Source organism: Pithys albifrons, chromosome 2, assembly GCF_047495875.1.
Source record: "Pithys albifrons albifrons isolate INPA30051 chromosome 2, PitAlb_v1, whole genome shotgun sequence".
NCBI classification, from domain to species: domain Eukaryota; kingdom Metazoa; phylum Chordata; class Aves; order Passeriformes; family Thamnophilidae; genus Pithys; species Pithys albifrons.
Window position 1 is genome coordinate 110064352 of NC_092459.1, and position 16003 is coordinate 110080354.

The window sequence follows — 16003 nt, forward strand, 5'->3', positions numbered from 1 at the left end:
AGCTTATATAATAAGGATGCCTAGCATTTAAGATTACTTTAAACCACGCCGAATCATAGTTAAAAAGCCTGCCGCATTGTGAGCCTTTAGCTAAGAGGGATTAGCTATGTGAAATCCCAGGCTGTCATGTGATTATGGCAATTACAGATTTATCATGAAATTAAAAGTTTATGCTGTCCTAGCATATGAAAAAAAAATCAGGTGACCTGAAACATACCACAATTTGAAGAATTTGGGGATTGGGACTTATAAAGCAATTATTTTTACAGTGACTGTATTATTCTGATGGCTAACTTTATCCAGTCGTGTCTATTTGGAAAAAAGTCCAGAACAATTGAAAATTGCTTAATGGAGACAGACTTCTCAATTCCAATAGCTAGGGGCTGTCTAGTAATTATTGCTTGCTGCATGAAATTAGACACAGTTTGTTCAATTACTTAAAATTAGATCACATGTAAGGTGGCAAAGCAAAATAGGGAAAAAAAGAATAATTCTGTCCTCGCTTGATAGCAAAATAATGAAATGGGAAGTAAGCTGTAAAGATGAAAATGTTACAAATCATCTCTGTAGGGGTGATTTTTTTTCTTTTTGAAGGGAAGCAAAATGTTGTATTCAGATAGATGGACATAAGTCAAGTATGACTGCTTGTTGTGGGTGAATGTATATAGGAGGCAAACAGTTAAGTCCATGCTATATTTTTGTATGTGTAAAATACAAATTACCTATAAAAATAAGTAAAATCCACTTCCCTCTGTTTTCCACTTCTGGAGCTGTTTGACATACAGACAGAAAACACAGGGGATGGTTTGCAGGTGTGCAGGTTATCTGTGGGCTTCCTGTCAAGAAAACAGTATTTTTAAAAGAACTGAAAATTCCCCAATGTTTTTGAGTAAAAAAAAAAAATTAAATTCTCCTATGGAGCTGATGGCTGCAGTGGTGGCCTTTGAAAGGGGCATATCAAGTTAAGGGAAACTGTTGGAGTTAAAACAAAAATTCCTGTGTGCTAACATGAGGTGACACAGGCGTGTAACAAAACCATCAGATGTCAGACTGTGCTGTTTACAAGAATATATAAAATCTGCTAAATAGTTACGATACCAATAAGATTGTGGAATTTTATGAGGTTTTAAATTCTTATGCTTTACAAGGTTTCAGTTTACATCTCGTGTAATATTATACTGAAGAATACATCCCGACAATATGGGAATGTCTGGGGGGGGGAAAAAAAGAGATGAGTGTGTAAGAGCAAATACTTTGCGACAATCAGCTGCTAAATGGTCTTGGGATAGCTCTAAGCAGTTATATCAAATTCTCTTTATTGAAATGCTATTAAGTACCTTACAGCAAACCAGGTCTGAATCTGATGTGTACTGAGATTTGGGCATCCAGATTAGGACCTGAACCAGGTCCTCAAAACAGGTCTTTTCCTTGAAATTGTTATATTTGCAATATTTGGCCATTTCCTTTTGGGACAGTGACATTTTTACATAGAAGGAAAGGACAGAAATGATATTTCTACATTTCAACTTGGCTGTGTTTTTGCTGTTTATTTATTAAGCAATCTGTATTCATGCAGAAGCGAATTTTCTGAGAAAGCAAATCAAGTTCTCACAAGAAACTTAACTTATGATTGAATTTTAACATTATCTTCAATTAAAGAAGTATTTATTTTCTGTCTCTTAGGATTAGTGCAGCACAGCTATGTTAATGTCAGGCAAAAATGTGCTGATTGTTGACCTTGTGTTGGCCTCTGTTCAAAACCCAGGCGTTTGTTTATGTTCAGGATGCTGATCTTATTTGCAAATTATTTTGGGGCACTGGCAAGTTTTGCCTTCACTCTCAGAAAATACCAGTGTGTTTTAGTTTTACTGAGAAGAACTTTATCACATTCTTTATTATTCTGTGAAATAAAGAAAAAAATAAAAGATGATTTGACTCTAATCGGTCATTTGAGACAAGTACAAAAAACTTGCAGCTCATGCAACAAATATCCTTCTCAAGTATCAAGGTACTGTCAGTATCCTAAGCAGTTATTTCTCCACTTCACTAATCTTTATAATTGGCTTGTCTTTTACTGCCATTAATTAAGTGATGTAGTAGCCCATTAATAATTATAAAAGAGTGACACACCTCAGCATTTTCACCTTTCAGTAATAGATGTCACGCTTCTATTTTGTTTTGGTTTTGTTTTTTTTTAATTTAAAATAAAAAAGTAGGCCAAAAAAGCTCATTGTTTTAAATGTACATATTTATTTTGGTGTCTTATAGCACCCTTACCCTTCAGAAGAACAGAAAAAGCAGTTGGCACAAGACACAGGGCTCACTATACTTCAAGTGAACAATTGGTAAGTAATTTTCCTTAGTGTTTCTGTACGGCCCCTGGCACCCTCTGGTAATACTTTGTGATTTTGGGGGTACACTTTGCCCTCGTTGTTCCCCTCTCCAACATTTATTGATGCAAAAGGGATATAGCCAAGTGAGCGGTTTCAGGTACAGGAACTAGGAGGTTTGCTACTGTTATTTTGCTCTCCCATCACTTGGGCAGATTTCAGTGTATTCACATTTGGGTGCCAGTCCTCCTTCTGGCTGAGGACATGTGTTCTTCAATAGGAAGGCGCATCCATTTGCAGAACACTGATCTTGGAAGAGGTTCAGATGTTGGGTGAAAAAAAGGGGCAATCAGTCCCATTTCTGCCAAGCGTATTGTTATTTGGGGATGCTGTTATGCTTTTTTAATTGTTGTTAGTGGAGTTTTTCCTTTTGACTGACATCCTTGTGTCTTTTTATGGGTTTGTTTGAAAAATCTGGTTTTTGAAAGCTTGAGTAAACTTTGAGGACAATCTGGTTCTTTGCTGCTGAAGTAGAGTGTGGAGCAATTTTAATTATTCATTCCAGCCAAGCATTGGTGGAGCCCCAATTTGTTTGAAGGAAATCAGGATCTGTGCTGTTTCAGCAGTGGATTTTGGGTTGCTAACTGTCCAGGGTGTGGTGAAAGCAACCAATGAAAATTACTTTTAAGTATCATACAATAGCAAACCCTTTTTTAAAAAAAGTTTGATTTATTACCCTTTGATACTGCATCAAAATGTAGACTCCTCCAACTATCCCAGAACAAGTGTCATATCTGAAGTGTATTGCAATCTAATACCTTGTAAAACTAAGTGTATCTAATTAATCGTCCTAATATTTTTAGATGAGTGTTTATGATGGGAAACCTTATCCTCTTTGAAGTAATACCCAGAAAATGGCCAAGGCAAACAGCAAGCCTGCTGGGGAAAGGGGAGGGAGGAATGCCAGTTTGCAGACAAAAGTTGTTTTTTTTCCCCATTCAATAAGTGTCAGAGATTAATATTACTGAAGCTCTGATTACATGGCCTAATCCATTTTAGTGAATAAATTTGGTCTTGATGTCCATTGCACCTACATTAACAAACCCTTCTCTCTTAGAGAGAGCAGGAGCCTATGGGAGAGATTTCAGATATATTAAACCCCATTACAGAAAATGTAATTTCTGTCAATATAATCCCATGTATTCTTCAATTTAGTACTTTAGAGATAACAAGCTACTTACAATATATTTGCCTTTGGAGGATTAATTTACAAAGTGCACTATCTGGGAGACGCAGGCGGGCTCACATAAGCATAGCTTGTAAGGGTTATCAATTTCTGTGACCCCACAGCAGCCCTGGGAGATCAATTTTTTGAAGCCCTTTAAGACGCTGAATAAAGGAAAATACCAAATACTTAGTGGCTATGAAGTATGCTTCCCAAATACTTTAAAAAAAGAGTAGTAAAAGGCACTAAACATAAAATTTATGTGTTATAAGGTAGCATAATCCAAGTATTTTGGCTTAGCCAGAAAAAATTACTGTTTGCTTCAGCTTTGCATCCTCCAACTTTTATCCGGGCATTGCCCTAATTTATGTGGTTGTCCTTCAGTTTAATGGTGGGCACTTTGTCCCATTGAGAAGTTGTGTGTATTCATCAGAGCCTTATTTAAGGATGGGGTGGAGTTAAGATTGTGCTGTTCTGTGGAGTCTGGGAGCATAGGATTCAGTGTGGGCAAGTGTGTCAGTTTAGGATGGTCCATGAAAGAAATTTTTCAATATGATGAACATGGGCTGCCTTGTTGGTTGAATTTCTCCTGAGTGACTTTCCAGGGCATTTTCACTACCCACTTCTCCCTGAATAGAGGAATTTTCAGTTTGGCTTTGTGTCAGGTGTGTTCTTACAAGGTCCTTATGTGGTAGTTAAAAAAAAAAAAAGGAGGTCAAATACAGTATAAGTGAAGTCTTGTAGATGTAGGGCAGGCTTCCTCTGCTTGAGCTAGTTCAGTAATTTTGCTGTGGTGTTACAATTGCATAAATTATTGAGACAATTCTCCTTCTCTCCCCAGCGGAACAAGGATTTAACACTATAGAGGCAGTCAGGATTTCTTAAATTGCAGATGGTGGGCAGAGATGTCAAAATATGGCAATTCAGCCTCTGCCTTTTGTAATGGATGCTAAGGAGCAAGGAGGCTGTGAAACTGTTGCAGAGTGCACAGGTTGCAGGGAAAATACCCATCCATGAGGTGACCAATGAGGTATTCATCCCCTCCCAAATGCTAGAGGGTATGGGGCAGCCCTCTCCAATCTTTTATTGAGTTCCTCTTCTTCCAAGGAAATGTGCAAAAGGAACTCTTCTTGCCTAAATAATTTGCTGCAGGGAAGAGCTAACATATCATTTCTGGTTAGTTTTGCCTTTCTTCAGCAAGCGCATAAGTCGTTCAGCCACAACTCGCAAAAAATTTTTGCCTTCTTCCTTAGATTCTTCCAAACTTGTTAACACACATGTACATTTTTGTATTAATGATGAGTCATTGTAAATCACTGTTGCAGAGATTAAATAAAATGCTGAAGGGCAGGCTGGGTGCAGATCAGTCATAAATTATTGGCAGCAACACAGCATGTGGGAATACATGAAATGTGCATGAAAAACATAAACTCATGTCTGGTAGCATGGTCGTTAGCCCAGACTGGGAATGCTGGATTTTCTGGCTGGAACTAGGAGTTTGCCACAGAGCAGTCAGTGAAGAGAACATTTGTTTTCTGCAGATTGAAAGCATTTGAACAATTTTTTTTTGTCATATCTTGAATGCCTTTACAGTATGTGCTGGTTGCATACTTCAGTTCTGTGCTGTAATTTAAAAAACGGTGCTTTTCACATATGGGCTGCCTGGTGCTGCGGCTCCACAAGCTGATGCACATTAACTCCTGTTAATGGTGGAAGAGTCACAGGAATGGGGTGATGATGTGAGACGTGCCAGTAAATGTGTCCATGGTAGGGCACGTCTTTAAAAATGCCATAGTCCCTTTACCATGACCTTTTTCCTTGAGTTGTTTTATTTTTTTTTTTTTAGTAATGAAATAATCCATAGGGAGGACTTTTCCCTTTTTTTTTTTTTTTTTTTATTTTTCCCCCCACATGACAGCTTCCCATATGAATTGCCAGCATTACCTTTTAGGACCAGCTTTTTGCCTTGGTTGGATGTTTCTGTTGTGGGAAGAGGGAGCCTTTCTCCGTTTGCAAAATAAAAATAAATCTATGCTGTTCAGATCTCTGCTGTGTTGGATTAACCCAACAGCAGTTTAGGGTTCAAAGCCTGGTAACATGAACTAGAAGGGGCACTTATATGATCTTGACAGAGTTGCCTGTATGGACATGGTAGAGACCTGACCAAGTACAGGTTAATAAGGTGCTTTTCTGAGGTGATAAAAACTGTGATTGAAATATCCAGGAGGTGTGAGCCAATCACTTCTTGCCTCAGTTGAGAGCCAGCCAGGCTCTATTGAACAATCTATACAGTTTTCTTGTTTACTACATCCCAGCTGAATCCCTTTCCATTAAGTACTAATGGTAAATAATTACTAGTGGTAGTCTACGAAAAAGAGAGAGCAGTTCTCATCAAGGGCTGCATTAGGTGTCAGATGTTTGTTTTAAAAAGTCTTGGTACACACAGCTAAGTGTTTGTATATTTGTGCCTATATAACCTCTTGATGTGTGCATGTCTATATGTGACTGCCTCTCTATTTAGAGTTGTGTACAACTGCATTGAAATGATCTTAAAAAAAATTAAGGTTGAAAATTGCAATCCTTAAAGCTCTAGCCTTTATTAGGTGTTTCCATTCTGCTTTTGTCAAAATACCCTTGTGCTATCTAGGGCACAGCCCAGACAATGATGGAACAGCTAGTCAATATTTTATCTTGCCCTCATTCTTCCGTGCTTCATTTGTTGAGCTGTATTCAAACCGTGCTTGAAGATGGAATTAATAATTACTGCTGGGCTTTCCTATGGCACTTACTGCTGTAATACCCAAGTCCTTTCCTGACCTCCACGTGCTTATATATGCATACAAGGTTGTGGGTCTGCGTGGTCTTTTTACAGTTCCCCTACAAAGAGTAGCATTGTCCTGGTTCACAGGGGAAGTGAGCCTCAGGGAGGTCCAGGTCCAGCACAGTCACAGGTTTGGGGTTGATCTGGGACTGTAGTATGACTCAAAATGACAGCAAGTTATTCACATTTATGGCCCAATGATCATTGAAACTTCATGTTTTGTGGAAACTCTTAGTTTTGAGTGCCTTGGCATTTTACATTGCCAACCTTCCGTTTTAGATATGAAGGAGAGTTGAGAGAAATCGGTAACTGCTGGCAAAAAGTTTGGGTTCAAAGATTTACCCAATATCTCCAGAGCAGTCCAAGGAAGCAGCAGAGCTGAATCCTCTTCTCCAGTACAGCATTTGGCTGCATCAACCACCACTGCTTTCCTTTTCTTGCTGCCTTATTCATTCAACTTTGTCAAAGTTTATTTCCTGTGGAAATAACTTTTTTTTTTACATTACAGTGCCCTGGCCTGTTCTTAGACATAATTGTCATTGGGGTGCTTGAGGCATTGAGCCCTATCAGAAATGGTAGCATGAGCTGATAACTGAATTGTTTGCCTATGAAGTACATTAAAGACTAGGGTGCAAGCAGCTCTAATAATGTGGCTTTGTAACTCTTGAGTTCTTATGTTCTTGGCTTCTTAAAATGTCAATTTTGTGTATAGTTTGCTAGGCTTGCAAACAACCCAAAACAAACCCACAAGCAAACCCACTGAAAAAAAAATCAAATAATGTAAATTTCCCTAATCTCATTCTTGGAGGTGAATGAAGTTAATTTTACTGAAACTTTGTAAGGAAGATATTATAAAAAGGCTCCAAGACCAGCCCAAAGATGAGTTTGAAAAATCAGAGATGAGCTTGGGATCGGAAGACCTGACCACCTTACTTTATGTACAGCCAGTTCATGGTATAGACACACAGAAATACTTTATTACTCTTTTAGCCCACTCAAAACTCTCCTCCATCAGGAAATTTCCTTCTGCCTCCATTTCTTTGCTTGTGGTGAGGATAGCAGTAGAGCTTTGCTACATTAAGGGGCAAGGGAGAAGTGCTTTGCAATGTCTTGGGCAGGCGGAGTGGTGTGGTGGGGACAGCAGGATTTTGCACTTGTCACAGGGCAGTGCTCCCCAGAACCCAGCAATGGATGGGGAGCACCACTGAGAAGGGTGTCCTTTCCATCTGCTCATCCTTGTTTGCAGATGGTGGGGTTACAGATGGAGCAGATGAGGGGGATGCAGATTGGGAGATGTAGATGGAGGGCATGGGGGGAGATGTTAAGGGGGCAGATGGGAGATGCAGATGGAGAGATGCAGATGGGACCAGATGCAGTTGGGGCAGATGCAGAAAGCCCCTGCCTGCCCCTCCATGGAGGTGCAGGGAAAGGAGGAACAGCTGCATGACTCTCCACCTTTTGGGAAACAGTCCTAGGCCCATCTTTTCCCACTGTAGTTTTTATATTATAACATGGAAGGGGTTTGGTGCATCTAAGCAGTCCCCACACAAACACCCACAAATCCAAGTGATAATATTGTCTGGTGTTTCCCATGTGTTAAGCCCCATGTCAGCCCCTTGGAGAGGATGGAAAGGCTCCTTCATGAGGCTGGGCATTTAACATAAACACATCTTTGCTCAATTCCTTTGCTGAGGATGATACTCACCCCGAGCAAAAGGCCAGCACATGACCAGTGCACCACTTTAGTCCCACTTAAGCACTATTTTTAGGGTGTAAGTGGGGGAGGAGGCCAGTAGGGAGGGAGCACAGCAAAGGCAGGTGCTGGTCCTACATGCAGGGTTGGATTTTCACCCCTGCTGCCTACCAAATTGCAGACTACAATAAATAGGGAAGATATTCAGTTTTCCACTTTGCAGAGCACATCACACACAGGGGTTTTTAGTCCTTGTGAAGTAAAATATCTCCTTGTTTTCAGATGTATCTATTACTGCTTTTGTTGCAGTAAACAGATTAAATGAGAAAAGGTCAAGATGCAATTTGAATCTGTGTAAGAACATAACAAATACTTTTCTCAGTAATCAGATATAGTAAATACAAGTACTTATTTACTTGTAAATGTTAAAACATTCACAAATTATCCTCTCAGCTTCAGCAATACGGACTAAACATCAGATTGTGGAGACAATTTACTTTTTTCTCTATGTGATTTAAGAATATGTATACAGATGTTATTTAAACACTGTTTTGTTAATGGGAATACCTGCAGAACCAGGAAAAAATTAGGAATAAGAAAGAATATATGGTTTGGGTTTAACAAATACATATTGTTAGATACTCCAGAGTAAAATAAGACAGTAGGTGTTTGCAACATGAAAATCATCCCACTCCAAAAAAAACCCCACAAAACACCCAGAAGCTGTTTTAAAAAGTATCTTGCTGGGTGAATTGTTGCATCGTTTGAGCAGTTCAGAATGTGTGCGGTAAATTAGCTGTTCTAAACGTACCATGTGCTGGATTTTTCAAGCAGATTTTTACATTTATGTTTTCACTAAGTCTTAGCTAATTGTTATGCCTTTCACCTTGAATGCCAATTGTAATAATAATATTACATCTGCAGTCTATTTCTCTGTTCCTAAATTATAGCAATCAGGAATACTCACTAGGTAAAATCCTGTATAGTTACTCATAAGAAAATATTGAAATCAGATGAAAAAATGTTTAGCTTGCATATTGCCTTAGACAGCCCTGGAGAGCTGCCAGGTAGTCAAGGTATTAGAAAAGCTGAGCAAATAGCTTACAGGGGGAAGAGTTGTGAATGTAGAGCCATCAGGTACTGTCAGATCACTGGATTTTAGGCTGGTATTTTTTTTAGTTCAGTAAAGGCATTTAAAAATGCAGCACAGCATTTTACACATGAGGGGCTTGGTTTTGGCACGTGGATTTAACAAGTAGTGATGCAGTTTTGGCATGACACATGAGTGTTTTTCTGAAGAGGTCAGGTGCTCAGAGGAGGTGAGTAAAGAGTTTTTGGGGAAGTGCTCCCCTTGACCTCCAGGACTTCAGATGGAGCAGAAGATGGAGAGCTAATAGATCTTGGGTTTCTTGCTCAGTCCAGCCTTGTCAATCTTCACACACCCCAAACTACCCCAAAACAGGGGTCACCCCATTCAGAAGCACCAAGGAAAGATGTTTTTGACAACCCTGGATTCAGGCTGGGGAAACCAGCAAAGGAAACACCATTTATTTCAAAAGCAAAAGTGGAATCATTTTGCACAAGCTAACAGACTAATTAGTGGCACCCTGAGTGCTGAGAAAAAAACAACAACAAATCTGGTGTCATTTTATTTGCACAGATGCTTTTTTGAGAGGAAGAAAGGTTGGTTTCTACCCTAGTGCAGGGTTTACCTGCCAGTAGTCTTGGTGTTGGTGCTTGAAAATTTAATATGCAGCCAAAACAAGAAACCTCTTTTCCCTCTTCTGAGGTGGTTTTGTACCTGAAAAACCTTAATTTTAGTCAGTGCATTTATGTTCTGTAACGAATGTGATGTCAGGTGTCAGGGAAATAAGATGAAATGGCAGCATGCAAACATTTCCCACTTGCTCTTTTCTCCCCTCCTGCCCTAGCTTTGCCATGAAGGATCAGGGTAGGGTTCAGAATGCTTTGTTTGCTGCTTTTTATTTACAAATACTGAGATTCAGGTGTGCACCATCTCAAAAGAGTTGCTTGGCTTTAAAAAATGCCCATCCAGGACACTATTGTAATGTGGAAATGCTGTGTTGAAAGCAAGGGGAGGGCTTTGCACTCTTTGTAAATAGAGTTCTGAGGGCTTGGTTTCTTTTTAGTGTGAGAGATACCCTCAACACATATTTATAAAAAAGTAAAATTAAAACTGTATGCTCTTAATATATAAAAAAAAAGGAGGGGAGAGTCATTGCTTTACAAGTCAGGCTTTGGTTTATTCTTGTCGTAGCTATCTGGAGTGTGTTTACATATATTTTGCCTTTCTGGTATTTTGTGCTTGCACAGACCTGATCTCCACCTATTTTGTGTCAACAGTTGCTGAGGTTGGTGTAGAGCGATTAACCACCACGAACTGAAACACCAGCATGTGGAGAAAGGTGCCCTCAGAGACCCTCTCTCACACTTGCTCTGGGCTGCACCTGCATAAAACAAACTGCCTGGTTCAAAACTCAGCCTGGAATAGTAAAAGTGGGGCAAATGTTGCCTTATTGGTTAAACCAATTTCTCAAAAATGAAACATAGCCAGAGGGGCAGGGTGGGGATGTGCTTTTGAGGGTGTGTGTTTTGCCCTGCCTGCCCTGGAATGATTTTGGTGTGAATGATGCATGGCTGGCTACACCAGCCTTAGTGCCAAGCAGGCTTCTGCCTTTAATTTGATTTTTCAGAAAGAAAAGAAAGGGCAGCAGATGCTGAAAAAATATTCCTTCCACAGTTCTTCAATGAAATCTAGGTCATGTAACAGTTTCACGGGTTATTTTTTTTCTCTGTCTGGGCACTGTAGTCCGTGTGGTTTTTTTGGCTAAGGATAGAGCGTGATACCAATAGCTGCTTTTGAATTCAGATTTATCCCACAGATGTCCGACTTCTCACGTGGTTTATAAAGGTGGTTTGTACCATCTAGGGGTTGATCCCTAAGCTTTCTCTGTGCCATGGTCTCACAAATTCTTTTAATCTTTGACATTCCTCTGACCCCCTTGTGTGTGTTTTGTTGGTGTTGTTTTCTGAGGCTGTCTTTTCTTCTGCCCTGAATAAAACGCTGTCAGGAGTAGGATTATAAGCAAAATGAATTACTTCACTTAATGGGAAATTATGTTTAGATAAAGTAGATTACAAAGTAGGCTATTAGTAGTGGTTAGAAAACAATGTTTTGAAGTAGGATGTCTTGGGGCAGGGAGAGTTTGTTCAGAAGTGTGGAGTTGTTTTTCAGGTTGGCTGTGACTCAGAGTTGTATCTTTTGTGGTTTCTGGGGGGAAAAAAAAAGGAAAAAAGAATTCAAACCAGTTTTTCAGGTGCCCACATCACACAAAATATATCAACGTTCTTGTATTTGTTGTCTTGGTTGTGGTAGGCACAACACAACCACAGGAATCAAAGCTTCCCTCAACATCCCAAACCAGTATCTCAGGGTATAGACCAGAGCCTATTTCATGTGCAAAATACTGGTCTGATATAGAGGTTCATGATATTTTTTCTTTGAGGGCCCAGGGTGTGTTTTCTCCCAAAGACACTTGTCAAGGCTTTTGGTTTGGCCACTCTGGGCTTGCTTCTCCTTGTCCTACTGGCTGGAGGAACTACTGTGCGATGACAGGGTGTGGAGTTATTCCATGCTCCTTCAGTGGCCCTCTAAAGATGAGGAGGATGAGGAGATCCCTTCAGGAGTGCAGACAGATCATTTCTCACACCCTTCAGTGAGCAGGAGCACATTTAAACCAACAGCTAGATATGGGAGTAGCCTTTCTTCTTTCACTTGGGCTGGAGGAGCAAGAACTGCTTCCAACTCCCATGCTGTATGTGGGATGGGTAGGAATGAACAGTGAAAAAGCTGTTTGAACAAGGCTCCCAAACTGATGTATGGAAAAAGCCTTGGACCTCAAGGAGGACCTTCTGTGTTTAGAACATTTGTGTGGCATGATAGAACTTGGAGGTCATGCAGGCACTTCTCACAAGCACTACATTCCCTTAAATAAGAGGTTATTGAATCAACATGGAATTGCTAGAATAGAGAGGAGTGTTTTCAGAGAAATAGCCAGTATTTTGCTATCAGTTCTTACCCATTCCCAGCATAATCCCTGCCATTGACTGGGGCTCAGCTTGATAGTTTGAAGTGATCTGCTGAAGAAAAGCTGCTGGGTTGCACTGCTGGCATGCACCAGATCAGGACTTGAATTATAGAGTCCTGAGGGATCAAATGGAAAGCTGACTTTCAGACCTTCCTCAGACCTGTGAGAAACACTGTGCTGGGAGATGTGCATCTCAGCCTGGGCTGCTCTCAAAACTTGTAGAGAGCCTGCACACGAGCATTTTTGTGGGAAAGCAAGATTTTGTCTAGTAGAGTGTTGCATACCCAGCCACAGTGCTTTACAGGGGCCAGTGCTGTTCTGAGTGGGAGTTATAGCAGCCTTAGTGCTGCTCTACTAGATGAATCCTTGCCATATTCCTTAAAGGCTAATTGTGGCACATGGAGATCAGCAGAGTACAGCTGCGCTGGGATTTAGGAGCAGGGAAGAGACGGGAGGTCAGCTCTGCTGGCGCTTTGCCATGTAAAGATTTCCCCTTACATCATCTGGCTGCCGAGGGCGAGTTTACATCTGCTTTGCACCCCGAGGGAATTGCGGTGTCAGGGAATGAGGTTGCTGAGAGTTCTCCCCAGTGCAGCCGAGACCTGCAACACGGCTGGTGCTCTCACTCCCTGGCATCGACAGAGAGACGCCTGGATGCTGGAGCTGGATTTTCACCAGAAGCGTTCCATGTTGGCTGAGCTTTTCTGTGTGACATACATGTGTAGGAGGGAACGAGGAAAAGGAAACCATACCAGAAAGGCTACCAGCAGCTCACCTGTGATGCAGGCACATGAGATGGGCAGAGCAGGGATGTGGTTCTTCAGAAAACCCTTCCCCAGGCATATTGGCTCTTCAGTCATTTGCAACAAGTCCTTTCCTTAATTTTTATTCAAAACTAGCCAAATAAATAAAAATAGGCTTTAGCTCTATCCTGTTGGAGAACAGGGAAAATTTTGAAAGATGGGAATTGTTTCCTACCCATCTTTCTTCTAGAAAGACTCATTGAGCAGTCACCATCCATGAGCCCTGCAGAAAGATGGAGCTAGGGGAGCATTTTGGCCAAGGGAGAAGCAGGGCCAGGAGCTTTTTGGGTCCTAGCTCGATGGAAAGCCACCAGCTGTCCTTTCTGCATCCAGAGCACAAGCCACCACCAGTCTCATTACTACCCCAAGGCAGTCACCGTATCTGCATGTTTTCTCATAGGTCTGGTAGTGATAGGACAAGGGGGAATGGCTTTAAACTGGCCAGAGGGTAGGTATAGATTAGATATTAAGAATAAATTCTTCATTGTGAAGGTGGTGAGGCACTGGAACAGGTTGCCAAGAGATGTAGATGTCCCATACCTGGAAATGTTCAAGGCAGGTTGGATGGGGCTTGGAGCAACATGGTCTAGTGAAAGATGTCCCTGCCCACGGCAGGGGCGGTTGAAACTAGAGAATGTCTATGGTCCCTTCCAACTCAAAGCATTCTAGGATTCTGTGATCCTATGGTGGCAGGGTGCTCCCCCAGATACAGTCTTTTTATTTGGAGGCAGGATGTTCCAGTAGTGATTTGAGAAGAAAGCCTGGTATGGAGCAAGAGTGGAAGGCTCCAAGCTGAAGGGGTTGGTAGAAGAGGAGGTGGACATAGGTAGAGCTGGTGTGTGCTGGGCTGGCCAAAATGTAGGGCATAGCTGGCTCTCTTACAAGGAGCACATACCTGATCTCATCTCTCTGCTTTCTATTTTTGCCCTCGATATGCTCACTGCATTAGCAGACTTGGCTTGCAAGAGATTCGATAGCATGCTCCTGCTTTAAAGCAACTTTTCTGAATGCACAACATGAATCCATTGCTGGGGTCACATAGTAATGCTTGAAGTCAGAAGCTATTTTTAAAACTAAATTGCAGAACCACACATGGCTTTCATTAGTGCTTTACATCAAATTTGTCAGCTAATTAGTGGTTTTTCATCACTAGTTTTTGCATAGTATTTTATTTATTTGCTCTTCAATATTGTCTTGCGACCCCCCTCACCCCTATATACAGTCTCTGGCACTGCAGCTGCCAGCAGAGGAGGGAGGAAGAGGAAAGCTTGCAGGAGACCTTTCTGCTCCTTCTGATGGATGGACTCTCCATTTGGAGTATATTCCAATATTACATGTCTGGAGTGGGCGGTTAGCAGCCTGTGTACTCTCTTCCCTCCCTACCTCCATTTAGTGTTGTAAATGATGTATTGCAGTCCTGAACTGTCTTCGGTTCGAAGGAGGAGGAGAAACCAAGAGAAGTTGCCAAACATGACTTCATAAGGTTTGACTTTAAATTGAACAAAGTTTCTTGAATGTCTTGGATTTTTTTTCTTTACAAATAAAGGGAGTACAGAGAGCATGGATTGCTAATGACTGGTAGTTACAGGTCATTAAGCTCACTAACTGACTTCGGGATCCGAACTTTCTAATAACAGCAGTAAGCACTCTTTTAACATTTATTTCTCATTTTGGGGATGGGGAGATGTGATTACCATTTGAAAGTCTGCAGGGTTTTTTTCTGTTCATAATTACAGAGGCAGCTTGCGATTTTCAAGGCTGTTTTTAAAACATTTGAAAGTATTCAGTGAAATAATTTCTATGTTTGTTCTTTTTCTTTTCTTTAACTGACTCCTTTAAGAGCTCTGGAAAACAAACAGAGAAAGAAAAAATGAAAATATGTTAAAATAAGGAAAAAAGCGGTTACTGAAGTGCAATAATCTCGGTTTATAGCACACTTTCCATTTAAATTGGTTTTATTAGAGATAAACCTGTTAAGCGTTGAGGAATTAAGTGCTGTAGAGAGACGGTTGTTTCGCTGCTGTATAAATGAAGGATCCCAGTATGCTTTTTGTCAAAAGGGATATGGTTTCTTTCAGTGGAGCAAGAGAGGTTATAGCACTGGGGTTTGTAAATACTGTAGGCTTTCTCATTCTCCTTACTCCTGGTTTGCTAGAAGGAGCTCAAGGAGAAGATGAGGCAGAGAGCTTTTGGGGAATTTCTTGGCACTGCCAGTAAGACACAGACTTCTGGCATGCAGCACTTTGGGACGGTATTGAGAGGGAGCAGCCTGTGACTTCAAGTAGCAGAAGTCAGTAATGGTGTGAAACTCACCTCATTTGGAAGGGCTGGGGGCAGAGAAAAATTCAGTAGACCGCGAAGTCCCAGCATCTCCTTTCAGAGAGCTGGTCCTGGAAAATTTAATTTCAAGACTGCAAATTGGAAGTCCCCACAATCGCTCTGTCGATTCTTGAGCAAAGGTGACTTTGGAAATTTGTGACAGCAGAGGAAGGTCTTGTTTTATTCACTCAACAGAAGTGAAATACAAGGGGAAGGGAGAAAGAACAGATCTGTGCAGAAAATGTCACTCGGGTTGTAACCTGAGCCTTAGTGAGCTGTGCCTTTCGGAGGGTTTGGTGACCCTCTGAAAATCCTTGCTCTCTGACTGCTATTATTGTAGCCAATTTCCAACCAAAATAAGTCTTTTGTCATCGCCGGCCATGCAGCCTCTTGCTGAGAAGAAACAAAACTTGTGCGTGGCATCGAGGGCGGCCAAACTGAAGGTCAGAGTGCAGAGGCAGATTGCTGCATCCCTGGGGCTGAGGCTGGAGCTCACCCGTGGGACCAGAGATGGACCAGCCAGGGAGTCTGCCAGTGACCTCTGGAGACAGACCCCGGGCGAGAAACCTGAGAGAAAACATCCTAGTAAAATGCAAATAGGAGAAAAGAGGGTTTCTTCCTCTTCCTCTTTAGTCTTATGCAGATGAAATTGCTGGGTTTTTCTTGATTTTTAGGACATGGCAAAAAGCACAATCCCATGTGC

General features: G+C 41.2%; 1 protein-coding gene across 1 annotated transcript in view; it reads left to right on the forward strand.

Moving 5' to 3' along the window:
• The window catches only part of MEIS1 (Meis homeobox 1), a 108703-nt gene that overhangs the window by 83165 nt on the left and 9535 nt on the right, over nt 1-16003 (forward strand). Inside the window, exon 9 of the mRNA XM_071582080.1 lies at nt 2269-2345. Coding sequence (XP_071438181.1) covers nt 2269-2345 — 77 coding nt within the window. The remainder of the gene's footprint in view (nt 1-2268; nt 2346-16003) is intronic.